Below are 21,920 nucleotides of genomic sequence, written 5' to 3'. Positions count from 1 at the left end.
AAATCCCCCATCCCTATCCCAAGAAAGAGAACCTCTCTACTCTCCCCAAGAAGTCCCTCTCTTCAAGACCCTCCAGCGCACCCGTCTCACAGCAACACGCACGAAACAGCTGCTTCGCGCCGCATCTCGCGACCATGATGACCCGCCGCCTCCGCCGGGGCTAGGCGAATGCTGTGGGAGCTCGTGTGATCCGTGCGTGAATGATCTGTGGAGAGAGGAGTTGGGTGTTTGGAGGGGGAGGTGGGGGTGGACATGCTCTAGAATCTAAAGCGGAAGAGAAAACTTCTGGGAGGTTGGATTGGTGATGATTTATGGCTTTGTATACGATATCTCGGTCACTTGGTCGGTTTATAGGGCCTTAGAATAGACTACAGAAGGAAGGGTATAAAGTAGTGGAATGAATAAATGAATGTACAATGCCTGTTCAAATCCGTCAAGTACCTAGAGAAACGCCCAGAAAATCGTCCACATCCCGCTCAACATGTACACCCCCAGCCACATCTGCATCCTCGGCGAACTATTCAGATAATAAGCCGCTCCCAGGTAACTGCAAGTGATATCTCCACTCGGGTCCCGCCATCCATAAGACGCATTCAGCCATTTCCCTGTTGGACACCCGAATCCCAGCGCAGCAGGACAACCCCTGGCAAGCGAGTAGCAAATATCCGAGCACGGTAGAATCTCTTTATACGGGCCGGGCTTGATCTCCGTGTCGATGAGGGGATTGCGAGACCGGTTCGTTGCAACTGAATGCCGGAGGGGATCATCCGCAGGTAAGGAACTACCGTTGATGAAATCCTGGCCGGCGTTCCGCACTTGAAGGTACCACTCCTGGCTTTGGAAGTCTGCGCAGCGCGGGATGCTGACGCTGCAGAGCCATTGCTTGTAGGCGGTTGAGCAGTTGGAGCAGCCGACTGCGAGCGAGTACATGGATTCGGGCGTCGTGTTGCATTGGACTTGCTGCAGTGAGTAGCTGAAGTTCTGGTACATCTGTGCGGCGTAATCATCGTAGATGGACCGGAGGCTTTCGACTGAGAGATCCGGGTTGGACGGTACGGCGTACGCAACCTCTGAGCAGAAGGTTAGGTTGAAGAGAACCGCGCAATTGTCATCTAGCAGAGTCAGCAAAAATCATTTCTCCCCTCCAGAGGTGCAAAAACTCACCAGCTTTGGTAGTAAAGTTCAACGGCTTCCACAATTTCCCACCACCACCAACAATATTATTTCCGCTAGCCGTGGAATTGCCCACCATCGCCAGAACCCCATAATACTCAGAACTCCGATTGAGTCCCGTGATATAAAACTGCTGCTTGGGCTTATTCCCCAGTCCGCGACTGGTCATGCCCACCTCAGTTTTACTGACCTGGGGGGCATATTTTTGCAGTGCGCAGAACGATCGCTCCAGGCCCGCCAGTGCGGAATCGTTGATACCATGCGCGAACATGGTGTAAGGCGGCGCGAGATCCATCCACTCCTGGTACGTCGCCGAGTCCGGGTCGGTTTCCGTCAGGTTGTTCGTGACCAGCAGCGCGGCATGCATATCTGCGTCGATGAAGAACAGAAAGGGGTCATCCTCGTTGACGGCGTGGAAATATGCATCGATCGACACGGCGATCTGGTATTCGTATTCCCCGGAGTATTCGGTCGAGTTGGGCGCTACGACCGCGACGAATATGTCGCCCTCGGCCTGCACCTCTTGGCTCCAGTACCCGCCAGACGCGCGGGTCATGTTCTGCAACGGGTTGCCCTCATGCTCTGGACCAGGCTTTTGAAGCTTATCCGACAACGACACATACACCTCGAGTTGGTCAAAGGGTTTGGCATCGGTCTTGTTGGTGGAGGGTGCTTGGCACGTCGTCAACGACATATAAACGGGCACTTGGCTATTATCATCGGCTCGCTTCCGTAGCTCACTGCGTGCCTCTTCGTCCAACTGATCGTCCAAATCTCGAGTAGCAAAGGGCGGAAACCCCTTGCTCGGCCCAGCCTTCTCGCCATGAACGACGTTTTTGGGGAAATACCACCACTGGATCTGGCCGACTTCGATCAAGCTGGTATGGAAATTATTGTTTGCCATCGAGATAGCATCTGACGGATATCTTTTCACCAGATCGAGCCCATTGGATTCGTCCTCTGCGTCCACGTCCCGCAGTTCCAGCCCGTTAAAGGAGTCCAGGGCTACCGGGAAGCCGGCGCCTTCGCCGATGATCGTCCCATAGATATCGGGACTGCTCTCGTCCGCTGCAGCATGGACGAGGGGGGTAAGAAAGACAAAGGCGTAGGCGATTGCAGCTAGCGAGCACTGCAGGGATGTGGGTTGTAGTCGCATGGAAGGTAAGATGGGGGAGTCGGGCGCACGGCGCGCATAGGGGTAGTAGGAGAGGTAGAGACCACTTCACGGACAAGCAGCGGTCGGACACACCCACTGAAAGTGTCTGGGAATGGGTGGCTGCATGTAGTCGACGAGAGGGCGAAAGTTGAGGAGCAGCTGAACTTGGGAGAATCGGCTTATCGGGGTTGATGCCTTGATGCCTGATAGTAATATGTTTGATACCTAGTAGGAAGAATGGGAACTATGTAACTACTAAAGTGTACCTAGCCTATAGCTAGACAGTAATAACAATAATAATAATGGCTGGAGAGTTTAAAGGATTGAGATGGATATATATATGTATCATCGCGAATTTGCATACAAAATAAGAAAGACAAGAAAATATTCACGTTCCCTCCATCCGGCCAAATCAGAAAATCCGAAAGACAATTCAACTCAAACAAGCTTAAAGTACCGAGCAGCAGCCATGCTGACGACGACCACCCCACCAATCACCCCGATGATCCCAAAGAACCAGCCGAGTCCTTCCGAGTCCTTTCCCGGCACGGGGACGTTCATGCCAAAGAGACCGCAGATCAAGTTCAGCGGAACTAGAATCGTGGCAATCAGCGTGACCTTGCTGAGCACCTTGTTGACATGGTTGCCCAGCACCAGGTTGGTAACATTCAACTGGGCCAAGTAGTTGGTATGCGACCGACTGAGCATCTTCTCAAAGTGCCCCAGGTTCGACATCATGGTCACGACGTGATCCTGGATATCGCCCAAATACAACCCGATGTCGCCGCGTGGTGTCACCGAGTACTGCTCATTGCAGCGCTTCGAGAATCCGCGGATGACGTCCGCCTTGCCGCCCAGTAAGCGCATCAGAGTCATAACTTTTTTGCGGAGACCACCGATGCGAGGGAGGAAGGACTCGAAATCGTCCACTCGGGCGATGAACACATAGTCCTCAATCGCCTCGGATTCCACCTCCACGTCGTGAATAACCGGACCGAAACTGTCGACAATGTCGTCGCTGGGTCACATTAGCTGGTGTGAATGAACTGGCACTGGTGGTTGACTTACATCATCGCGTAACAGATCCAGTCGCTGCTGAGAGCCATATAATCACGCAGTTTTCCAATACGTTTTCGGACATTGGCGGCGTGAGGATTCTCAACAAAGGAGAAGGTCAAAACGCCGTCCCGAAAAACCACCATGTAAAAGTTGACAGGCTCCAAAAAATCCTCGCTGTTCTTGTCCACTTGGTAGAAAGTGCGGAAGCAAACAAAGTAGTACTGCTTGAAGAGCTCGACCTTCTCGCGGGCTTCTTGAGTCAAAATATCCTCCGTTGTCAGCGGGTGAATAGAGAAGGCTCGAGAGATGGCGCCCAGTTCCTCCTCGGTTGGGTTGATAACATCAAGCCACCAGACACCACCTTCGGGTCCCAATTGAAACAAATCCCGGAAGCTATCACCGGGGAGCACCAGATCTCCTAGTTCTGCCGCATGCACCGTGGTCTGCGACTCAGATGAGAAGAACCCAAACCGAGGCTCATTCGTGTTTTGAAAGGTCTCTACCAGCCCCTTGTCGTCGAAAGCCTTGCAGGGCTTCTCGGATTCAAGAACACAGCAATCAGACGAATCGGAAGGGCTGACATCATTGGTGTCTTTGGCACCCGGGCGAAGGTCATGGAAAATGCGAGGCTTCTTGCTCTGAGAGCTGAAACTGTGCTTGCGACGATCGCCAGTAGGCTTGGTGTTCTGGCTGAGGGCCACGAATTCCTCCAGCTCCTCGTAGTCAATCACGGGAATTCGGCCAGGCTGGTCGTAGCACGCCTCTTCATTGGGGTCTAACGGAATATCTCCGGGCTGGGGACGAACCACGCTCGCATTACTGAAGGTCGGGCGGCGAGCCTGCGTGCCGCCGGAGACGGTGCGGTGCAGAAGGGCTTCCAGGTCAAGATCGACATGGCTATCCAAGGTGTTTGCTCGCTCCCGACGACGCGGGTCCGCGAAAGCGTCCACCGAGTTGGGTGGAGAGGATGATCGAGCCGAGACGGATGACTTGCGCGAGATGGTCCCCGGGCGCTCTTGCTGGCCCCGGCTGATCCGGCGAGGGGTGGCCGAAAAACGCCGCACCATTCCATTGACATCATTGACGGACTGATCGTCGTCCACAATCGCTTGCTCAAAGTCTCGGTAGACGGGTCCCGCCTCCCGAAGGGCGTCCTGCACGTGGAGCAGATCTGCACGGTCCAGGGTATCTCCGTTCGGCCCCTGGTGAACGGTGTTCTGTCGGCTTAGTGTGGCGTCTCCCGGGGCCTCGAAGCGCGGGACCGAATCCAGGTGGAAGCGATGATCGTCCAGCTCAGGGACGGGCGTACTGTACCGGGTCAAGCCCGGGTACTTGTCGGACTTGGGAGACTCAGACATTCTTTGGTCTTTCTTTCTTGTTCGTTCGCGGGGGTATGTTTCAATACAAGCCGACTAGGGAGCCAGTTTGATCGGCAAACCTCGATCTTACGAGGCTTTTTGGGGTTGGTTGTTCAAATATGCAGCACAAGCGTCAGAGCAGACGCAAGTCGGTTCAGAGGTCGGATCAGGGGTGAGGGCCCTCCATCCATGTGCCAGACCCTTTGCGAGGGTCTGGCGTCACCGACACACGTCTGTTGGCCGCAGCTAAAGAAGATGGGGCAAGGCCAGTTAGGGAGGTCGAGTGTCGCCTCCGCAGAAGACCCGGAATTTGGGGCCCGCGAGAGGGTGGAGGAGAGAGGACTGGGTGTAGCGAAGTCCCGCCAACTTGAATGGAAGGGAGAAATGGGAGCGCGGGCGCTCCAGGGTTGTGACTGGGGAAGGAGAGGGAGGACGGCGAGGGGAAATCCCCAAAGACAGCGAGCTGTGCTTGAGGGTGGCGAGATGCGATGGCAGGGAAAGAGTCTGCACGAACAGAAGCAGTGCAGACAAGATACGAAAAGACCTTGACGGGTGAAAATGTGGTGGAAAGAGATTAAAAAAGAAGACAGAGTCCAGAGGGACAGTGATGGGGGGAAGAGAGGAAGAAGAGTCCAGTCGAACCCTAAGTGCCTCTTAGGTGAAAATTTTCTGCGGGTCTCCGGTCTGGTTCCCCCGCGAGACGACTTGGTAGTACTGAGGGGCCTATAACAGCCCAGATAATTCCCTCTTACAACTGAATCCTACTTCCCGTTTCTCTGAGGCATTTATGTTTCTGGGGTCAGGCCTTCTGCCGCTCACCGAGTCTTTTCTGCACTGGACCTGTTACATCATGGTCATAATCCGCAGGGTCCAGGATCCACGGAGTACATCCTACGCACTTGCTACACGAGGATGATTATTTTGCCTTGACGGTGATGATTGTATGATTGGATTCCCTCCGAACGACTACATCCCATCCGATCAGATCGCGTCCCATCTGGTTCGCACCCAAGCACCCCTGCTCCACCACGCCGGTGTCGGCCAATTTTTCTTTTTCGGGGGGTTGAGTCAGTCCGTCCTCTTATACTTCACCCACCACCACCACTCCGTAAAATTGTACGAGCGATTTATTGGCAATTCCCGCAACACCATGGCCTCCTCCTTCGTCATCCGCGTCCCGTGTTCCTCTGCCAACATTGGCCCCGGCTTCGATGTCATCGGCCTCGCCCTCTCCCTGCACCTGGAACTGCACGTCACTGTCGACCCCACGACCGCGTCGCAACAACCCCTCAACTGCGCCATTACCTATGAAGACCAGAGCCGAAGCACAGAGGCCATCAGTCTCGACCCAGAGGTCAATCTGATCACCCGCGTGGCCTTGTATCTGCTGCGCTGCCATGACCAGCGCGCGTTCCCCGCCGAGACCACCGTGCACATCGTCAACCCCATCCCGCTGGGTCGCGGGTTGGGGTCTTCGGGCACGGCGGTCGTGGCCGGCGTCATGCTCGGCAATGAGGTTGGCCGCCTGGGCCTAAGCAAGGAGCGCTTGCTCGACTACTGTCTGATGATTGGTGAGTGGAGAATGGCCCCCCCCTTCTGCATGCAAGGAAAGCGTACGCTGATGACTCGTCCTTTCCAGAACGGCACCCAGACAACGTGGCTGCCTCGCTCTTTGGAGGCTTTGTGGGCACCTACCTGAACGAGCTCAAACCCGAGGATGTCGCGCGCAAAGAAATCCCCCTTAGTGAGGTTTTGCCGGCTCCCGCGGGGGGCATCGACACGGGCAATCGCCCCCCAGCGCCACCGCTGGGCATCGGCCATTACCGAAAGTTCCACTGGGCCAAGGAAATCAAGGCCATTGCCATCATTCCCGACTTTGTCGTGCCGACTGCCAATGCCCGCAATGTGCTGCCCCAGTCGTACTCCAGAGCGGACGTGGTATGTATTCTTCTTGCCCAACATCGATCGGTCGCTAATTGGAGTCATATCAGGTCTTCAATCTACAACGCGCGGCCCTGCTTCCCGCCGCATTGGGGAGTTCGCCGCCCGATCCCGACATGATTTTCCTGGCCATGCAGGATAAGGTCCACCAACCGTATCGCAAAACCCTGATCCCGGGGCTGACCGAGATCCTGCAATCCATGACCCCTGCCACCCAGCCGGGGCTCTTGGGCATTTGCCTGTCGGGTGCAGGTCCGACCATCCTGGCATTGGCGACTGATCGCTTTACCGAGATCGCAGACCGCATCATTGCCCAGTTCGCGGCCAATAAGATCTCATGCCAGTGGAAGCTGCTCGAGCCCGCCCAGGATGGGGCGACGGTCATCCCGAAATAAACCTGATAGACATCGCCGTCCATCCCCTCTGTCTCCTCTGGTCAGGAGTCCCCCGTGCACAGCATGGAGTGGGCGCCAGTCATACTTCCCATAGCTCTGGGAGAAGTCTAGGCGACCAGCCAGGTCGTACGTCATAAGCCTCGTGTCAAAGCAAGACTCCCCGTTTCAGTTTCACCGCTGCTTTTCTTTGGATCATGTCGCCTCCCCTCCCTTGATGCGGTAAAGTACCTTCGGGCTTTGCATCTCTGATCTCACTCGGCATAGTGGTCCGAGATGATGGATATAATCCGGGCCAAAAACATAGAAGTGCTACATAGACTGCCGGACTGAGTGTCCCAGGTACATCAAAAATAAATTAATAGAATCAAAAACGAAGACAATACAATCAGCCAGTCGAGCAAGAAAGAGAGAAAAAAACGGTGGTAGTTTTACAGAGTAGTGCAACGTATAGCAAAGGCGGTGATGCGGCGGCAGATGCCACCATTGCGATAAGCGCGTGTCCTTCACCTCGCGACTCTGTCACCGACGCCACCATGGACGAATTACTCGCTCCAATTCAGGATGCCTTGGAAGGCCAGATCGTATGTTTCTCTGCGCAATATTATTCCCCATCGACCACGCAGGACAGCTCCCAGCGGCGGTTCAAGGATTCCCAAGCTAACAAGAACATTCTGGGGAACAGGACTTCCACGGCCAGCGCCTCGCTGAGATCCTTTCGACGGTGCTCTTGATTCTCTCCGCGGTGAGTTTGCGTTTACAAAGCTACACCATTTATATCCATGCGTGTCGGTGTCAAGACTGACTCTGGTCTATCTAGGCCGTCAGCTTCGTCGTCGGATACATCTTCAAGGACATCCACCTCACGCTATGGATCGGCCTCGCCGGCACGCTTGCCACAGCTGTAGTTGTGGTCCCTCCCTGGCCCTTTTACAATCAGAATCCCGAGAAGTGGCTAGCTCGCACAGATGGAAGGGCTGGGGGGCCAAATGTCGTGGTGGACGGGGTGAAGGTGGCTTGAAGAAATACAATAGTTCTACGGGGGAGTTTCTTGAAAGACAGCAAGCAATAGCAACGCAGGTATTTGTGTCATGAGCCATTTCATCGAATTTGTATGTGTAGTATCCTCGGACATCGTTTCCACCGTTTACCGGCCGTATTTCTGGAACTCCCAGTCCCGGTTGTCCAAGGGACAGACTTGACGGGTCTTCAGCCATCGTGAGATGCAGTGGAAGTGGAAGGCGTGATTGCAGATTCCCCAGGCGACGGTGCACTCCTCCGTCGTTGATGAGCCTTGGTTGGCTTGACATTCGATGCCTGGTGAGTGTGAGTTAGCAGCGAGCGGTCTGTCGGGGATTATCAAGGCACGTACACAAGTCCATGATATGGTTGCGGCAGATGGCACAGTTGTCCACCACGATATCCCACGCCCATAGCGCCACGGCGTTCCACTAAATAGATGGTGGTCAGCGGAGGCTCTGCGATGGAGCTCTGGAGGTGTTTGTTGTTAGGTACCTTCTTCACTTCGAACTTCTTCTTGCCATCAGCGGCACTGTCAGAGCCCTTGGAGACGGTCTTGCCCTTGGCAGAAGCACCGGCGGAGGCCTCTTTCATCTCCACGTCCGCCATGGTTTGTGGATCGTGGACTCGCGGGGTGATGGCGATCGTAGAGGGGGGGGAGCTTTGCTTGGACTGTTCCGAGAAAGAGCGGTCTCCTGCAGACCAGAAGATGGCAAGACAAGACTCACGGTGGAACAAGGGTGGTGTCTCCGGGGTCCCCAATCAGTAATCCAAGCCAGTACGTAGGTGGGTGCAGCTCTGGGGCCTGCCTGATTCGGCGTGTTTGACAGTGTTTGTCTCTTAGTCATCTGGTTCGCCTTCCGTCACTTCGATGGTGACTGACTCTCTTCTGCTCTGTTCCAACATCCAACCTCATCAACCATGCTTTTTTCCATGCTAGACAGGCTTTCTCGCAGTTGCTATTCTTGACTTTCGCTCTTTGATGTTTCTCTCTGCAACTAGATTCGTCTCCGATATACCTGACTCTCCTCTCCGTCACTGAAACCGGCGTGGACCCCCCATTGGATCTTTGTCGACAGCTGCGCGGTGATTTAACCGATTTATCTGCCAGTTTTTGCTTCTAGCGTTTGCGCTTTCTCGTTTATCTCTTCCAACCCAGGCTGCCTATTTTTCAAGCCACCGATTCCCCCTTGCACAGTCGCCATGTCGACATCTCAATCTCCTCAGCCGCCAACGCCTAAGGCCTCGCGCAACAATCGAAAGCCCAAGAAAAACACAACCCCGCAACCTCACAAGTCCGTCATGCTCAGTACCCCTCCATCATCACCACCGCGGAACGTGAGCCCCGGAGGCGCGACCACCGACTCGTCAAACCCGGTTCCTTCGTCAAAGAAGAAAGCGCCGCGGTCGGCGAAGAAACAACCTGCCAATCGACCGTCGCCAGCGCCCAACAACAATGGCCATCGGCACACATCCTCCCAGCCCAGCGTGACGACGCCGCAGCTGAAAGACAGCGCCGCATATGCGGGGCCGACCTTCCATGCCTCGCCGGCGCCGTCCGCACTCCCGATGCCGAGCTTTTTCTCCAAGTCGTTTCCCGATTCTGATCCTGCGTCCACTCTTGAGACGGACAGCGATAATGCAGACATGGATCCAGAAATTGAGACTACACCTTCTAAACCCCGATCTCGTCCTCAAACCGTCCCCGACGAACCGAAACCGACCCCTCTTGACTTTCTTTTTAAGGCTGCTGTGCAAGCAAGAAACTCCAACTCTGCGCATAGCCCAGAAATGAGCCGGGTTCGCTCTCCGCAGACCGATTCAAAGGTGCTTCACTCCAATGCCGACAACACACCGAACGGCGGGGTATTCTCGTTCGAGATGGAGAATTCCGGACGCAGCACACCCATCGGCCCGTCCTTTGCTCCGTCCTATCAGGATCGCATGAACGCTTTCCGGGCTAGCAGTTCTCCCTCGCACTCCTCCGCAGATCTGAACGAAGACCAGAGGAGACTGAAGACCGAGGAGCTGAAGCATTTGCTGCTCAACCCGCGTCCACAGAAACCCCCGGGCTCTTCCTCCCCGGCTCACGAGCAAAGTGGAAGTTTTGGCACCAATGCCAGGACTCCGCACTACGCGACCCCGCTGCGAACGACATCGGGCCCTGTTCCGACATTGTCAAATGCATATTCGAATCCCCAGAAGCAACCCATGGTCAATCATACGGGCCGCCATCCGGCTATCTACGCCCATCCCAGTGGCTCGCAACAATTCCACTTCAATTCCAATTCTCCCTTGAGACGGGAAGTTCCTGCGTCGAATTCTCATCATTCCTATTCGGCAACCCCGTCGGCCCCGGCAAACCACTATCAGCCGACCCCGGCACAGTTTTCCCAGCATCACAAGCCAAACTATGCGTCTCCGCAGCCTCAATACCCGTCCACTTCACTCCATCTATCTGCAAACTCACCTTCTCCTTCGCAATCTCCAGACACCAAGAAGATGGAGGATGATCTACGCAGGATCCTGAAGCTAGATGCGGCGCCGGGGATCCCGTCGAGCGGGATGCAGAGCTCATTTGCCTAATCTACCCACCTACCACACTCGTTTTGTTACTCTCTCTCTCTCGCTCTACTTTGTACTGATTTTACATGCATTGGCTTATTCGAGGCATCCTGGAGTCCCAGGTTCCTTGGTCGGTGGTTGCGTTTCGTCTTTCTTTCTCTCACGACCAGGTGCTGGGTGTTTTGACTTTTTCTGGCATGTCCGCTGTCAGTTATGATCTTTTTATTTTTGACTATGTGATCCACGGATCGTGCTATTCGGTACATTGATGAGGTTTCTGTCTTGTGCGTCGCCTCTTTTTTGCATCGTTCGGAGTCTGGAATTTCCCCCACAAGTGCTTGTTATTCGTGTCTGGTCCACGGAGAATGATTTGCATTCGCCCCTGTCTCTCGTTTTAGTGTCCTGTTGATATATTACTACTGGTGTGAATTATCATGCCGTCCGCTCGTTTATTATCTTCTTCCTTGTCTGTAGGCATCTATTTAGATTTCGTGGACCCGCGGCCCCAACGGCTTGGTGCTGCTGATCCCAATAGCTCGGTGGCTTGGAAGAAATTTTTGGGAATAGGAAAAACAAAAACCGCGGCAAGCGTCTATACGACTACCATGTTGGGTGCAGGTGCAACGCTGACGATATTTGCCACCGACTGCCGTAGGCGGAGACAATGGAATAATGGAGCGCCGCAAAAGGCATTGTTGTGGATAGCAGTCATAGTGTAGATGAATGGGCGTCGACATCATAGGATCTGCATACCTGAACACGGAAAGGGGGAATCATCTTATTATGATTCTCACTCATCCATTCTCTTGTTCTTCCAACTCCCAGTTCCTTGAACTACTTCGCTCACTTACCTAATTCCGTTCACCCCTACCAACCCAAACCAAGGAACCTACCTCTTTGTCCAGCCGCAAAATTCCCCCAACTCATCTTCACCAACCACTCATTCACTCTCGCTCAACCACACCACCTTCGCTCGCAGTCTTATTTCGACTTGGCGAGGACCAGGTGCCCTGTCTCCAATGACTACCTGGCCTGCCCCAGTTTGATTCCTTCACGACAACAGCCATCCATCAATCAGCCTGTGCCCGTGTTTTCTCCTCCCCGACACATCAACACCACCACCACCACCATGTCCAACATGTCCAATATGTCCGTCTCCCTCCCCCTCCTCTCTCCGCGACACTGTTCATCGCTAACCCTCTTCCACCCTCCAGGTTTGGCTCCGCCTGGCGTGACTTCTGGCATACCATGACCTCCAATGACCGTCATGCCACCCACGACTCTCCCTACCGCACTGGCCGACACGTCCCTCTCAGCCAAAGCGCCCGTCACGAGCCACTCACCTCCATTGCAACCAGCGCCCTTGACTCTCGCCCCGACCTTTCCAGCCCCTACGAAGACGAACAGCCCAAGGGGTCAGCCTTCACGAACTCCAACGAAGTCAACGATGTCGGCTCCCCAAATCGTCCCTACTCGCCGGGCATGCGCTCGTCTGCATCCCAGAAACAACGTCGCTCCAACGACAACCCCGACGGCCCAGCCGAGATCCAGATGCAGAGCTTCCACGACGGCGCCCCGCCGCCTCCACCGGTCGCTCACTCCTGGAGGAAGATTGAGCGCTGGCTCGAGCACAACTATGAAGAACTCTTCGACAATCTCGGCGAGGGGTGCACGCAGAACGATATTAATGAATTGGAGCACGAGTTGGACTGCAGTTTACCGCTGGAGGTGAGGGAGTCGTTGATGGTTCATGACGGCCAGGAACGTCCTGGGTTGCCGACTGGTGTGATTTTCAGCTGTATGCTGCTGGACTGCGAGGAGATCGTTCAGGAGTGGAAGAACTGGAAGACGGTCAACGAGGAGTTTCTGAGCGCATCGATGTTTCACAACGCGCCCGTGTCCAGTGCTGCGGCCAGCTCGTCCGCCGCTGGTGCTTCGGCTCAACCTGCGAATTCGATGTGGCGACAGGATCTGCTTGATCGTCAAGACTCACAGCCTCCTGGTGCGGTGCAGAAAGCTTACGCTCACCCGGCTTGGATCCCGATGGCTCGTGATTGGGGTGGAAACCACCTTGCCATTGACCTGGCACCTGGTCCCGCGGGCAAATGGGGTCAGGTCATCATCTTCGGCCGCGACTACGATTGCAAATATGTCATCGCTCGGTCCTGGGCGGCGTTCCTTGCCGTCTTTGCTGATGACCTCTGCAGCGGCAAGGTCATGGTCGATGAGGAGACGCACGAGCTAAAGCTGAAGGAATTTAAGTCCCAAAATGTCGAGCCTCCTTACCTGGAGATTCTCCGCTGGAGAACCGATCAGAAGTTCGGCCGCCGCATGCCTCGCCGCAAGGCTCCGAATGGTGTTGGTGCGAACGCTCAGGGCCCCCGGTCCAGTAGCCGTGAGTCGCCTTACGGCAGTCCGACTCGAGCTGACGAGCGTGGCCGCTCGCCGCACCGTTTCAACAAGGGTCAACCGGTCCCCAGTCCCAAGACCCAGTTTGGCGTGTCGAGTCCTCTCGCTCGCGTGACGGAAGAAACAACAACGAGCCCCATCAAAACGGCGCCGACGATTTCGGAAGACCCCAAGGAGAATGGCGAAGCCGAGACCGAGGATCTGCTCGAGGTATCCACGCCACAGATCTCCAACAAAGAAAACGAGGGATTCTCCGACAAGTCAAATGACCAAAAATCGTCGGAGACAGACAAGGCGGACCCCCCTACTCCAGGATCTTCGAATGTCATGGACTCGGAGGTGCTCGGTGAGATGAAGAACGTGGCCATTTAGATTAGGCCTGGCTTTTGCGCTTCTGCACTGTTCAAGGGGTTGGTTATCCCGGCGTCGTTGATTGATTGACACTTATGATGGATCCTTGTCTATTGTTGTCTTTATTGTTGCAACCACCTTCGTTTTCTTCTTCCGTGTATAGAAATTCCTTTCTTGTTTGTCTTTTTTCTTTTTTTTTTGTGGTCCTCCTCCGGCTATCGCGGGCATTTGTTGTAACTCTAGGGAGCTTTGTTTCTTGCGCTTCGTGTCTTCTTCCCTGCGGCCCGTTTCGAGATGGCTCTGAGTTTTTCACGGTTTTCGTTTTTATCTTTTGTCTGTAGTTCTATGATGATGCAGCACTAGTGACTTTCTATCTATTTCGTCTCTGGCTTGACTTTCTTCCTGTAGCACTCGGTCTCCTTCGAAGGCCATTTCCTTGCGGGCCCCGTTTTTATGGTCATGGCGGCCCTGATCATGCAGTGTATCGTGAATATAGTACAAAATCATCACCCCATCCCCCCCAATCCTCAGTCCCAATCGTCGTCGTCGTCATCGTCCACCCTATTTCTCAATCGCTGCGCATTTCCACTCCGGATCGCCCGCCGGGTATTGATCCGATTGCTGAATCCCTCACTCTCGCTCCGTTCACTCTCGCTGTCATCTTCATTCTCAGGCGAAGACAATTTCGCCTTGACCAGCACCCCCTTGAACAACAATCTCTTCTCTAGCACGCTCACACTAAACCCCTCCCCACCATCCCTCCCCCCGGCCTCCAGGCCTTCGAATCCCACCACCCGATCAACCCCAACTCCATCCTTAAACCCAATCACACACGGCAGGATCTTGATCTTCAGCTTTTCCACCAGAAACGGTGTCGATTCCACATCCGCCCGCGCAAACCGCACCTCGTAATGCACCCCCGCCAGCTGTTCAAGGGCGCTGTCCATGACTTTGCATCGGGCGAAGTCTGGGTGTGCGAAGTGGACTAGGCAGCGCGCTGTGGAGGTTGTGAAGTCTAGCACCGATTGGTCGCTGCTCAGCGTCGGGTAGATGTCTTTGTGGAGGATGGTCGTCGTGCTGGACGGGTCGCGGTTGGTCTTCTGTGCGGCGAACTCGGCGTTGAGTTGTTGGATGCGCTGGTCGCGGTAAGAGCTGTCATCTTCGTTTTCGAGGGCTGCGAAGAGGGCCTCATCGTCGGGGTCTTGGGGTGCGAGGTTGGCAGGCATTGTGGCGGGTAGGTGTTGGTTGAGTCTGGGAGTCTAAGGTTGACTATTCCAATGGCGATCCTCGTGGGCACTCCACTAGTAACTAAATTCGATAAACTGACAAGTCCAAGAATATAAAGATACATGTATATTATTGTGTTCAATATTCAATTGCAATCGTACTGTAACCATATAATAATAATAACCCCGAAACACCATCCATCAACAACGCTATAAATAGTTCGTCAGATCATTCGCCCTCGCTGACTCAGCTGCCCCTATGCTTAGTCACCCTCGCCGCTCGCGGCGTTTTTCGTTTGTTGCTCCCTTGGGATTTTTCTCTCCTGGTGATCGTCCTTCGCTCGGTCTGTCGCCCGCTTCGTCTGCTTTTCTTTATTGATTTCCCCATTTCGGCACCGACTTCCTTTCTTTTGCCGTCATCTTCCACCCCTCCTCCCTTCCACCTCCTCCCTCCCCCCGCCACCACCGCCACCATGGTCGAAGACAAGAAGACCGACGACTACACCGTCGAGATGAACAAACTCGACCAGGGATCCAAGGAATTCGAGGCGCCGCCGCCGCCGCAGCCGAGGGCGGCTCCTCCCAACCCGATCACCAATAATCCTGCGCTCCCCGTGCTGGCCTACTGCGGTTCGTCCATCATGATGACAGTCATGAATAAATACGTCCTGTCGGGTCTGGATTTCAATCTCAACTTTTTGTTGCTGATGGTTCAGGTATGTATGATCTTCCCCAAGCATCCGGAAAGCGTACTCATCTATATAGTCCATTGTCTGCATTGTTGCGATCCAAACGTGCAAATCCATGGGCTTGATCACTTTCCGTGACTTCAGCTCAGACGAGGCCAGGAAATGGTTCCCCATCACCCTGCTCCTGATCGGTATGATCTATACCGGTTCCAAGGCCCTCCAGTTCCTGTCGATTCCCGTGTACACCATCTTCAAGAACTTGACCATCATCCTCATCGCGTACGGCGAGGTTCTGTGGTTCGGCGGTTCAGTCACTGGTCTGACGCTATTCTCCTTCGGCCTGATGGTCCTGAGCTCCCTCATTGCCGCCTGGGCCGATATCAAGCATGCCGTCGAGAGCAGCGGCGATACCTCGAGCAAAGTCTCGACCTTGAACTCGGGCTACGTGTGGATGCTGATCAACTGCCTGTGCACCTCGTCCTACGTTCTGGGCATGCGCAAACGGATCAAGCTGACCAACTTCAAGGACTTTGACAGTATGTGTTTCTTTCTCTCTCCTTTTTTTGGACCGTTCTAACATCATCTGTTATAGCTATGTTCTACAACAACCTCCTGTCGATCCCGGTCCTCATCGTTGCCACGCTGCTTGTCGAGGACTGGTCGTCCACCAACATAGCCCGCAACTTCCCCGAGTCTAACCGCAACGGCATCTTCTTCGCCATGGTCCTCTCCGGTCTGTCGTCTGTCTTTATCTCGTACACCTCTGCCTGGTGCGTGCGCGTCACTTCGTCCACAACCTACTCGATGGTCGGCGCCCTGAACAAACTGCCCATTGCCGTGTCAGGCCTGGTCTTCTTCGATGCTCCGGTTACTTTCCCCAGCGTCTCAGCGATTGCCGTGGGCTTCGTTTCTGGTATTGTGTACGCCGTCGCCAAGATCAAGCAAAACGCCAGACCCAAGGTCGGCGTGCTGCCCACGACCAACCCGCTCGTCAGCGCCAGCAGCCAGAGTATGCGCGACTCGCTACGCTCTTAATATAAAATATCTTTGCATTTCCCTCCGTTATGTGCGCACTGACTGGTCAGCGCGGACATCACCTCGTATCCTCGCTGCTGCCAGTTTCTGCCAGCGAGGATCTCTCGCATGTGACATTATGATGAACGTCTTTTCTTTTCCCCGGGGAGGAGAGAGAAAGAGCATGGGTTGTTTCTTCGATGTCGGTGTTTAGTGGGTTTCAATTTTCCCATTCTCTCCGGAGGAAAGCCTCATGAGAAGGTTTTCCTCTTTCCTCTTCTTTTCTTCTTCAGCCACCTTTTTGGGATATCAAGTACGATTTAGTAATTGTGTGTATGTGTATTTGTGTGTGATCGTCTTTTTTTTTTCTTCTTTCTTTCTTTCCTGTGCACTGCATCCATGTGTATCCGACGGCTGCTCTTTGTTATTTGCGGTGACCCCCACTCTGGGTTGTGTATATAGCTACTGTGATTTTTTGGGCAATAGACCTTGTTCTTGACTTCCTTATTCAAAGTAAATATTCCCAGCAAAAGTCTTGTAGAGAGGAGCGAGCACAGCGAAACCCGCCGCTCGGAACTCTGATTGGCTGATTGGCCGATCGAGGCTTCCACTTCAACCGCCATGATTTTCCGGTTGAGTGCATCTACACCTCCCAAACGCCCTTCTCTCTTCCAATTCCTAAGATAGAGTCTAAAGCAAATCTGGCTTCTCAATGCCCCGAAATAAAAAAGCGAAAGGACGCTCTCCGCGCGGCCCGGCCAGACAGCCTGGATCCGGGTCTGCGACCAAGGGATATAAAGGTCCTAATGCCAGTCATGCAAAGACACCACCATCACAGTCACAGTCGCAATCACAAAAGGGAACCACTCCCAAAACTCAGCAGCAGCATCAGAATCAACGTCCGATTGTCCCATTTCTGCGCCGGGATCGGATTCTCTTGATTGGGGAAGGTGAGCATCTTTTTCCTTTCTTCTGCAACAAACCCAGAAAGTATACGTGCGTGGGCTTTGTGTTTTATACATAAAGTTGGAATCGATATGCAGTGTATCATTCTGGAGGGAGGTGGAATATCTATCTATTTATCGTCATCTGATATTAGAAGACTTGCGACCCAGAGAAGATATAGGGACCAGAAACTGACTACCCGCAGGAGATTTCTCATTCGCCCGCTCCCTGGCAACCCAGTACAGATGCCGCAACCTCTGCGCAACATGCTACGACTCCAAGGAGACACTGTACGGGAAATATCCACAGGCGAAGACAAATATCAATGATATCCTCAATGCTTCTCGGAGAATCACTAGCTCTAGCTCTCGGAATGAAGAAGAGCAGGGAGGCTCTAATGAGACGCCCGCCCAGAACGACCAGAAGAAAGGCCCCAAGGTTCTTTTCGGCGTCGACGCCCGCAAACTAGGCTCCCCTACCGGCGGCGGGAAAGATGTTCGCTCGGGGTTATTCGCGCGCAAAGAGCGCAAGCGTCCTGCGTGGAAACCCCAAGACAGAAAACTGCCCCCTCGCCTGGCGGGCCGTGGGATGTGATCTGCTTCAATTTCCCGCATGTGGGCGGCTTGTCGACGGATGTGAATCGGCAGGTGCGCGCGAATCAGGAGTTGCTCGTTGCGTTCTTTAAAAGCTGTGTGCCGCTCTTGTCTAACGCGCCGGAGAAGGTTGATGAGGAAGATCCTGATTTTGAGGAGGATGAGGATGAAGATGGAGGTGAGTCGTCCGAAAGAGAGGAAGAAGAAGATGAGCAGACCTCTGGATTGGGCGTCCGGACTGGGCCGGGACAAATCCTCGTTTCGTTGTTCGAGGCTGAGCCATACACGCTGTGGAATATCAAGGATCTGGCGCGACATGCGGGATTACAGGTTGTGACTAGTTTCAAGTTCCCCTGGTCTTCTTACGAGGGATATAGCCATGCGCGGACGGTGGGCGAGATCGAGGCGAAGAACCACGAGGGGAGAGGCGGATGGAGAGGCGAGGATAGGAATGCGCGGATGTACGTCTTTGAAGTGAAAAGGGAGGAACCGAAACACCCGGGTAAAGGGGGCAAGAAGCGGGCGAGGAATGAGTTGGACAGTGACAGTGATTGATTAAAATTTAATTCCGTGCTGGCTGTCTACATGATATAGACCTTCTTCATCTCGTTCTCGTCAAATACCTCGCCTGTGGTCGGGTCCTTAATCTTGCCGGATTCCACGGCCCCGATCTTCTTGCTCATCTCCATCAGTCGAGCTTGTCCATACACTCGACCATTGGGTAAGACAATCGGGTCTCCTTCCACGTAGCTCTTGGTGTGGTGTGCGTATGGCATGTTGCGGGCGAGCTCGTTCAGCTCGGTTGAGCAGATGGGACATACGGATGTTGTGGTGGATTGTGAGTTGGAGCTAGATGAAGTGAAGGCCGAGTGGCACAGAGGAGTCTTGAGCGCGGAGAGCCCAGCAGATAAAGCGATATGCAATAATGGCTGCGATGGCAGTGATAGGAGCTCATGGTGCGTTCGGATGAACAGGTCGGACAGAAAATTCCAGCGATCCAGCGAAAATAGAGACTAGCATATCAATCAGACAAAGAATCGGGGTTGCGGACTGGGGACATCTTACTTTGTATGGTGGAGCCTTGGTGTCCTGGGTGAAGACCAGCAGTCCTGCTGCTCGAAGGATCTCGGTCTTTTGGGATTCATGATTCGGGATGAGGTACTTTTTGGCGTGCATGATGGCTTCGAGCTTCTTCCTTTTGTCTTGTGTGCGAACCAGCTCGATGTATTGCTGCAATCGGAGTTCAAATTCCAGGTTTTGCTGCATTCAAAAGTGTCAGTCTTTGAAGGACAGTAGTCACTGGCAGCGCAACTCACCTGGCTCTTCTTCAAAGCTGCTTTGTTCTCACCGCACCACTGCAACGCCTCTTTTGTTTCCCCACGACGCAAGCTCTCAACAACTCGCTGACATTGCGTAAAGACACTGAGATCAACCAGATCCTCAACCCCCTTCTCCTGTGCCAGCTGTTTCGCACTCTCCGAGTATCCCGAGCGCAACATGTGGTCGACCAGCAACCGATCTAGCCGGACTCGTGACCACTGATCGTATTTCACATCGGCCAGACTCGGGATTTTATGGAGGGTTTCCAGGTGCTGGATTCTCTTTCGGGACTGGATCTGGATCTTCTTCTCTTCGTCCTGCAGATTCTCCATCTTCCGCTTCAGGCCTTGCATTCGTGATATCATCGCATCCAGAGCGGCGAGGGTCTGGTCGGGCGTGTGGGTATTGTTCAGAGAGGCGTTGGCGGCATCTTTCAGGGCGGGGAGCACGTATTCCTTTTCTCGCTCGACGGCGCGCTGGACCGTTTTGAAATTCTTCCGGGCCAGTTCATGGGGAGAGGCGGAGGAGTGGTTGGTCCTAGAGCAGGAAGGTGATGAGCGGGCGGGTTCGAAGATGGGGGAGGGAACAGCTTACTAGGATTAGATGGCTCTCTGCGTTGAGCTTGGTAGAAGTCAGCTCGGCAGCCATGGTGGCAGTGGATGTATCAAAGAAGGCTGGATGATGGTGAAGTCAAGAGGTGAGTGAACGAATGCGGAGCGGTGACCATCACCCCGCAGGTCAGGTGCTGCACACTCCAAGTCCTACGGTCCAGAAGTACAAGCTGGGAATCTACAAGGCTAGCGGCGGTATAATAGAAGCAACTGGATTCCTAAATTCCCTTTTCACCCAAATACTCCAAAATCAAGAAAGAAACAAATATGATACAGGAAATTTCCTGAGAGCGTCCCTCTACTCGCTGTCCGAACTGTCCTCCTTCTTGGACTTGCGGCGCTCCTTCTTTTCCTTCTTCTCCTTCTTCTTGCGCTTGCGCTCAGCCCGCTCCTCAGCGGTCTCGTCCTCGTGTTTGCGCTTCTTCTTGTCCTCCGTGTCATTCTCCTCGGCCTTCTCCTCCACAGGCGGGGAGGCCGGAGTCTCTTGCGGTGCCTCAGTTGCCACCTGTGCGCTGGCATCTTCGGAGGTGTAGTAGTCCTTGTATTCACTCTTCCACTTGGAAGGGGTGGCCTCGTTGGTGCGACCGTACTTATCGAGCTTGCCGGCGGACTTGAGCTTCTTCTTCTCCACCGCAATAGGTCCCAGACCCCAGCGGCGGGGGTAGAGATCGCGCTCCATGATGCAGCGCTTGACCTTGGCGACGACGCCGTGGTCGCAGGTGGTGAGCTCGACGGTCGACATCTGCGCAATACCGATGGCGATAGCCTCACCCTTGGTGGTCATGAGGACAACCTCTTCATTGACCTCGATACCGGACTCTGGAAAGGAAGAGTTAGCAGATTGATACCCAAGCAGATGAGGTGAACTAACCAAAGCGCAGAAGACCCGGAATCATCAGCTTGGCACCGTAGCAGACGGCGTTGACCGCGCTGTCCTTGACAACAATACGCTTGTAGGTGGTGAGCAGGCTCTCCAGGGGACGGATGACCTTGCGCAGGTACGACTCGTCGCGCTGGTTGTCATACACCCACTGAGCATCCATAACATCATGGAGGGTAACCAGGCCGTGGTTCTCATCCATCGCACCACTGCGCACACGACGGAGCTCCTGCATGTGAGCACCGACACCGAGGAGGAGACCCAGGTGCACGCAAAGGGTTCGAATGTAGGTTCCAGCCTCGCAGCTGACCCAGAAGACGCCGAGGTGGCGGTCATTGTCGAACTCGTAGAGCTTGCTCTCGTGGATGGTACGGATACGGAGCTGGCGCTTCACGGCCGAGATCAGGGGAGGACGCTGGAACAGCGCACCGGTCAAGGTCTCCAGAGCGCGACGGAACTGCGCCTCGCCGCCGGGGATCTTGTCGTGCAAACGGATCACGCACACATACTCCTTTCCGGCACCCTGCTGGGACTTGACCAGGCGGGTCGCGCGGTCAATGCAGACGATCAGACAGCCGGTGACCTTGGGATCGAGAGTACCGCTGTGGCCAGTCTTCTCGGATCTAAAAAGGAAGATGTTCAGTGCTTTCCTTTTCTGTTGACATTGAGGGCTGTATTACCTGAGGATCCGCTTCATCCACGCCACAACCTCGTGGCTGGACGGGTTCGAGGGCTTGTCGAGGTTGATGACACCGGAGCTAATGTAGGACTTCAGATCACGCTTGAGAGGCGAAGATCCGGCAGGGATCGGGGTGAAGTGTCCTGTTCGGACCAGCACTATATAAAAACAAAAGTTCAGCGTTGGCGCGTTTTTTTTTTTTTTTTTTTGCCCTTGGTAACATACACTGGTCGTAGTTCTTCAGGAGAAGCGGCCATTCTGAAGTGGGAATAGAAGGAGTGAGCGCTTCAGGCTTGATGGCGTAGTCCATCTCCTGGCTGCTCTTGACGACGGCCATAGTGAGTGTGGACGGTGGAGGAAGATGCGAGTAGTAAAGGACCGAAAAAAGCGGAGGATGAAATTTTGCAGTGCGGCAGCTCCATCGCCCAATCTGGTTTAGTGTGAATAGGTCACGTGAAGGCCAAGGGCCGTATTTTGCAGAATTAGTTCCTCTATGTAATCAGTGAAAAATATTCTGATTCTGACGGCTCATTTAATGC

The 21,920-nt window shown here is 54.2% G+C and overlaps 11 protein-coding genes across 11 annotated transcripts; 6 read left to right on the top strand and 5 right to left on the bottom strand.

Annotated features, from left to right (window-relative positions):
- Positions 1-441: 441 nt before the first annotated feature.
- N7510_006825 (magnesium transporter CorA family protein) lies at positions 442-4,746 on the bottom strand (the record flags this gene model as incomplete). The annotated part of the gene is made up of 4 exons (XM_056978750.1): positions 442-1,112; positions 1,165-2,393; positions 2,787-3,347; positions 3,398-4,746. The coding sequence occupies 4 exons, from the start codon at positions 4,744-4,746 to the stop codon at positions 442-444; spliced, it is 3,810 nt and encodes a 1,269-aa protein (XP_056831793.1).
- A 1,150-nt stretch (positions 4,747-5,896) lies between these two features.
- Positions 5,897-7,082, top strand: N7510_006824 (homoserine kinase; the record flags this gene model as incomplete). Its single annotated transcript, XM_056978749.1, has 3 exons — positions 5,897-6,317; positions 6,386-6,684; positions 6,738-7,082. 3 exons carry the CDS (start codon positions 5,897-5,899, stop codon positions 7,080-7,082), a joined length of 1,065 nt encoding a protein of 354 aa, XP_056831792.1.
- A 533-nt stretch (positions 7,083-7,615) lies between these two features.
- On the top strand, positions 7,616-8,100 carry N7510_006823 (signal peptidase complex subunit 1; the record flags this gene model as incomplete). Its single annotated transcript, XM_056978748.1, has 3 exons — positions 7,616-7,663; positions 7,765-7,824; positions 7,900-8,100. The coding sequence occupies 3 exons, from the start codon at positions 7,616-7,618 to the stop codon at positions 8,098-8,100; spliced, it is 309 nt and encodes a 102-aa protein (XP_056831791.1).
- A 126-nt stretch (positions 8,101-8,226) lies between these two features.
- Positions 8,227-8,708, bottom strand: N7510_006822 (SCF ubiquitin ligase complex subunit HRT1; the record flags this gene model as incomplete). Its single annotated transcript, XM_056978747.1, has 2 exons — positions 8,227-8,425; positions 8,452-8,708. The coding sequence occupies 2 exons, from the start codon at positions 8,706-8,708 to the stop codon at positions 8,227-8,229; spliced, it is 456 nt and encodes a 151-aa protein (XP_056831790.1).
- Positions 8,709-9,302: 594 nt separating this feature from the next.
- On the top strand, positions 9,303-10,685 carry N7510_006821 (uncharacterized protein; the record flags this gene model as incomplete). The annotated part of the gene is made up of 1 exon (XM_056978746.1): positions 9,303-10,685. The coding sequence occupies one exon, from the start codon at positions 9,303-9,305 to the stop codon at positions 10,683-10,685; it is 1,383 nt and encodes a 460-aa protein (XP_056831789.1).
- A 1,108-nt stretch (positions 10,686-11,793) lies between these two features.
- Positions 11,794-13,445, top strand: N7510_006820 (SMI1/KNR4 family protein; the record flags this gene model as incomplete). Its single annotated transcript, XM_056978745.1, has 2 exons — positions 11,794-11,813; positions 11,879-13,445. The coding sequence occupies 2 exons, from the start codon at positions 11,794-11,796 to the stop codon at positions 13,443-13,445; spliced, it is 1,587 nt and encodes a 528-aa protein (XP_056831788.1).
- Positions 13,446-13,951: 506 nt separating this feature from the next.
- N7510_006819 (thioredoxin domain-containing protein) lies at positions 13,952-14,650 on the bottom strand (the record flags this gene model as incomplete). The annotated part of the gene is made up of 1 exon (XM_056978744.1): positions 13,952-14,650. The coding sequence occupies one exon, from the start codon at positions 14,648-14,650 to the stop codon at positions 13,952-13,954; it is 699 nt and encodes a 232-aa protein (XP_056831787.1).
- Positions 14,651-15,123: 473 nt separating this feature from the next.
- On the top strand, positions 15,124-16,374 carry gmtA (GDP-mannose transporter; the record flags this gene model as incomplete). The annotated part of the gene is made up of 3 exons (XM_056978743.1): positions 15,124-15,366; positions 15,416-15,875; positions 15,932-16,374. The coding sequence occupies 3 exons, from the start codon at positions 15,124-15,126 to the stop codon at positions 16,372-16,374; spliced, it is 1,146 nt and encodes a 381-aa protein (XP_056831786.1).
- A 691-nt stretch (positions 16,375-17,065) lies between these two features.
- On the top strand, positions 17,066-18,446 carry N7510_006817 (25S rRNA (uracil2634-N3)-methyltransferase; the record flags this gene model as incomplete). The annotated part of the gene is given in 3 exon segments (XM_056978742.1): positions 17,066-17,303; positions 17,504-17,837; positions 17,852-18,446. 3 exon segments carry the CDS (start codon positions 17,066-17,068, stop codon positions 18,444-18,446), a joined length of 1,167 nt encoding a protein of 388 aa, XP_056831785.1.
- Positions 18,447-18,472: 26 nt separating this feature from the next.
- On the bottom strand, positions 18,473-19,859 carry N7510_006816 (FYV10 family protein; the record flags this gene model as incomplete). Its single annotated transcript, XM_056978741.1, has 4 exons — positions 18,473-18,904; positions 18,957-19,151; positions 19,208-19,687; positions 19,806-19,859. The coding sequence occupies 4 exons, from the start codon at positions 19,857-19,859 to the stop codon at positions 18,473-18,475; spliced, it is 1,161 nt and encodes a 386-aa protein (XP_056831784.1).
- Positions 19,860-20,120: 261 nt separating this feature from the next.
- cbf5 (pseudouridine synthase CBF5) lies at positions 20,121-21,718 on the bottom strand (the record flags this gene model as incomplete). The annotated part of the gene is made up of 4 exons (XM_056978740.1): positions 20,121-20,641; positions 20,694-21,325; positions 21,383-21,539; positions 21,607-21,718. 4 exons carry the CDS (start codon positions 21,716-21,718, stop codon positions 20,121-20,123), a joined length of 1,422 nt encoding a protein of 473 aa, XP_056831783.1.
- Positions 21,719-21,920: the final 202 nt, after the last annotated feature.

Source organism: Penicillium lagena (genome assembly GCF_028827675.1).
Source record: "Penicillium lagena strain IBT 129212 chromosome Unknown utg000005l_segment0_segment0, whole genome shotgun sequence".
NCBI lineage: Eukaryota > Fungi > Ascomycota > Eurotiomycetes > Eurotiales > Aspergillaceae > Penicillium > Penicillium lagena.
The sequence above is the reverse complement of the archived record's forward strand: the minus strand, read 5'-3'. Positions and strand labels throughout refer to the sequence as shown.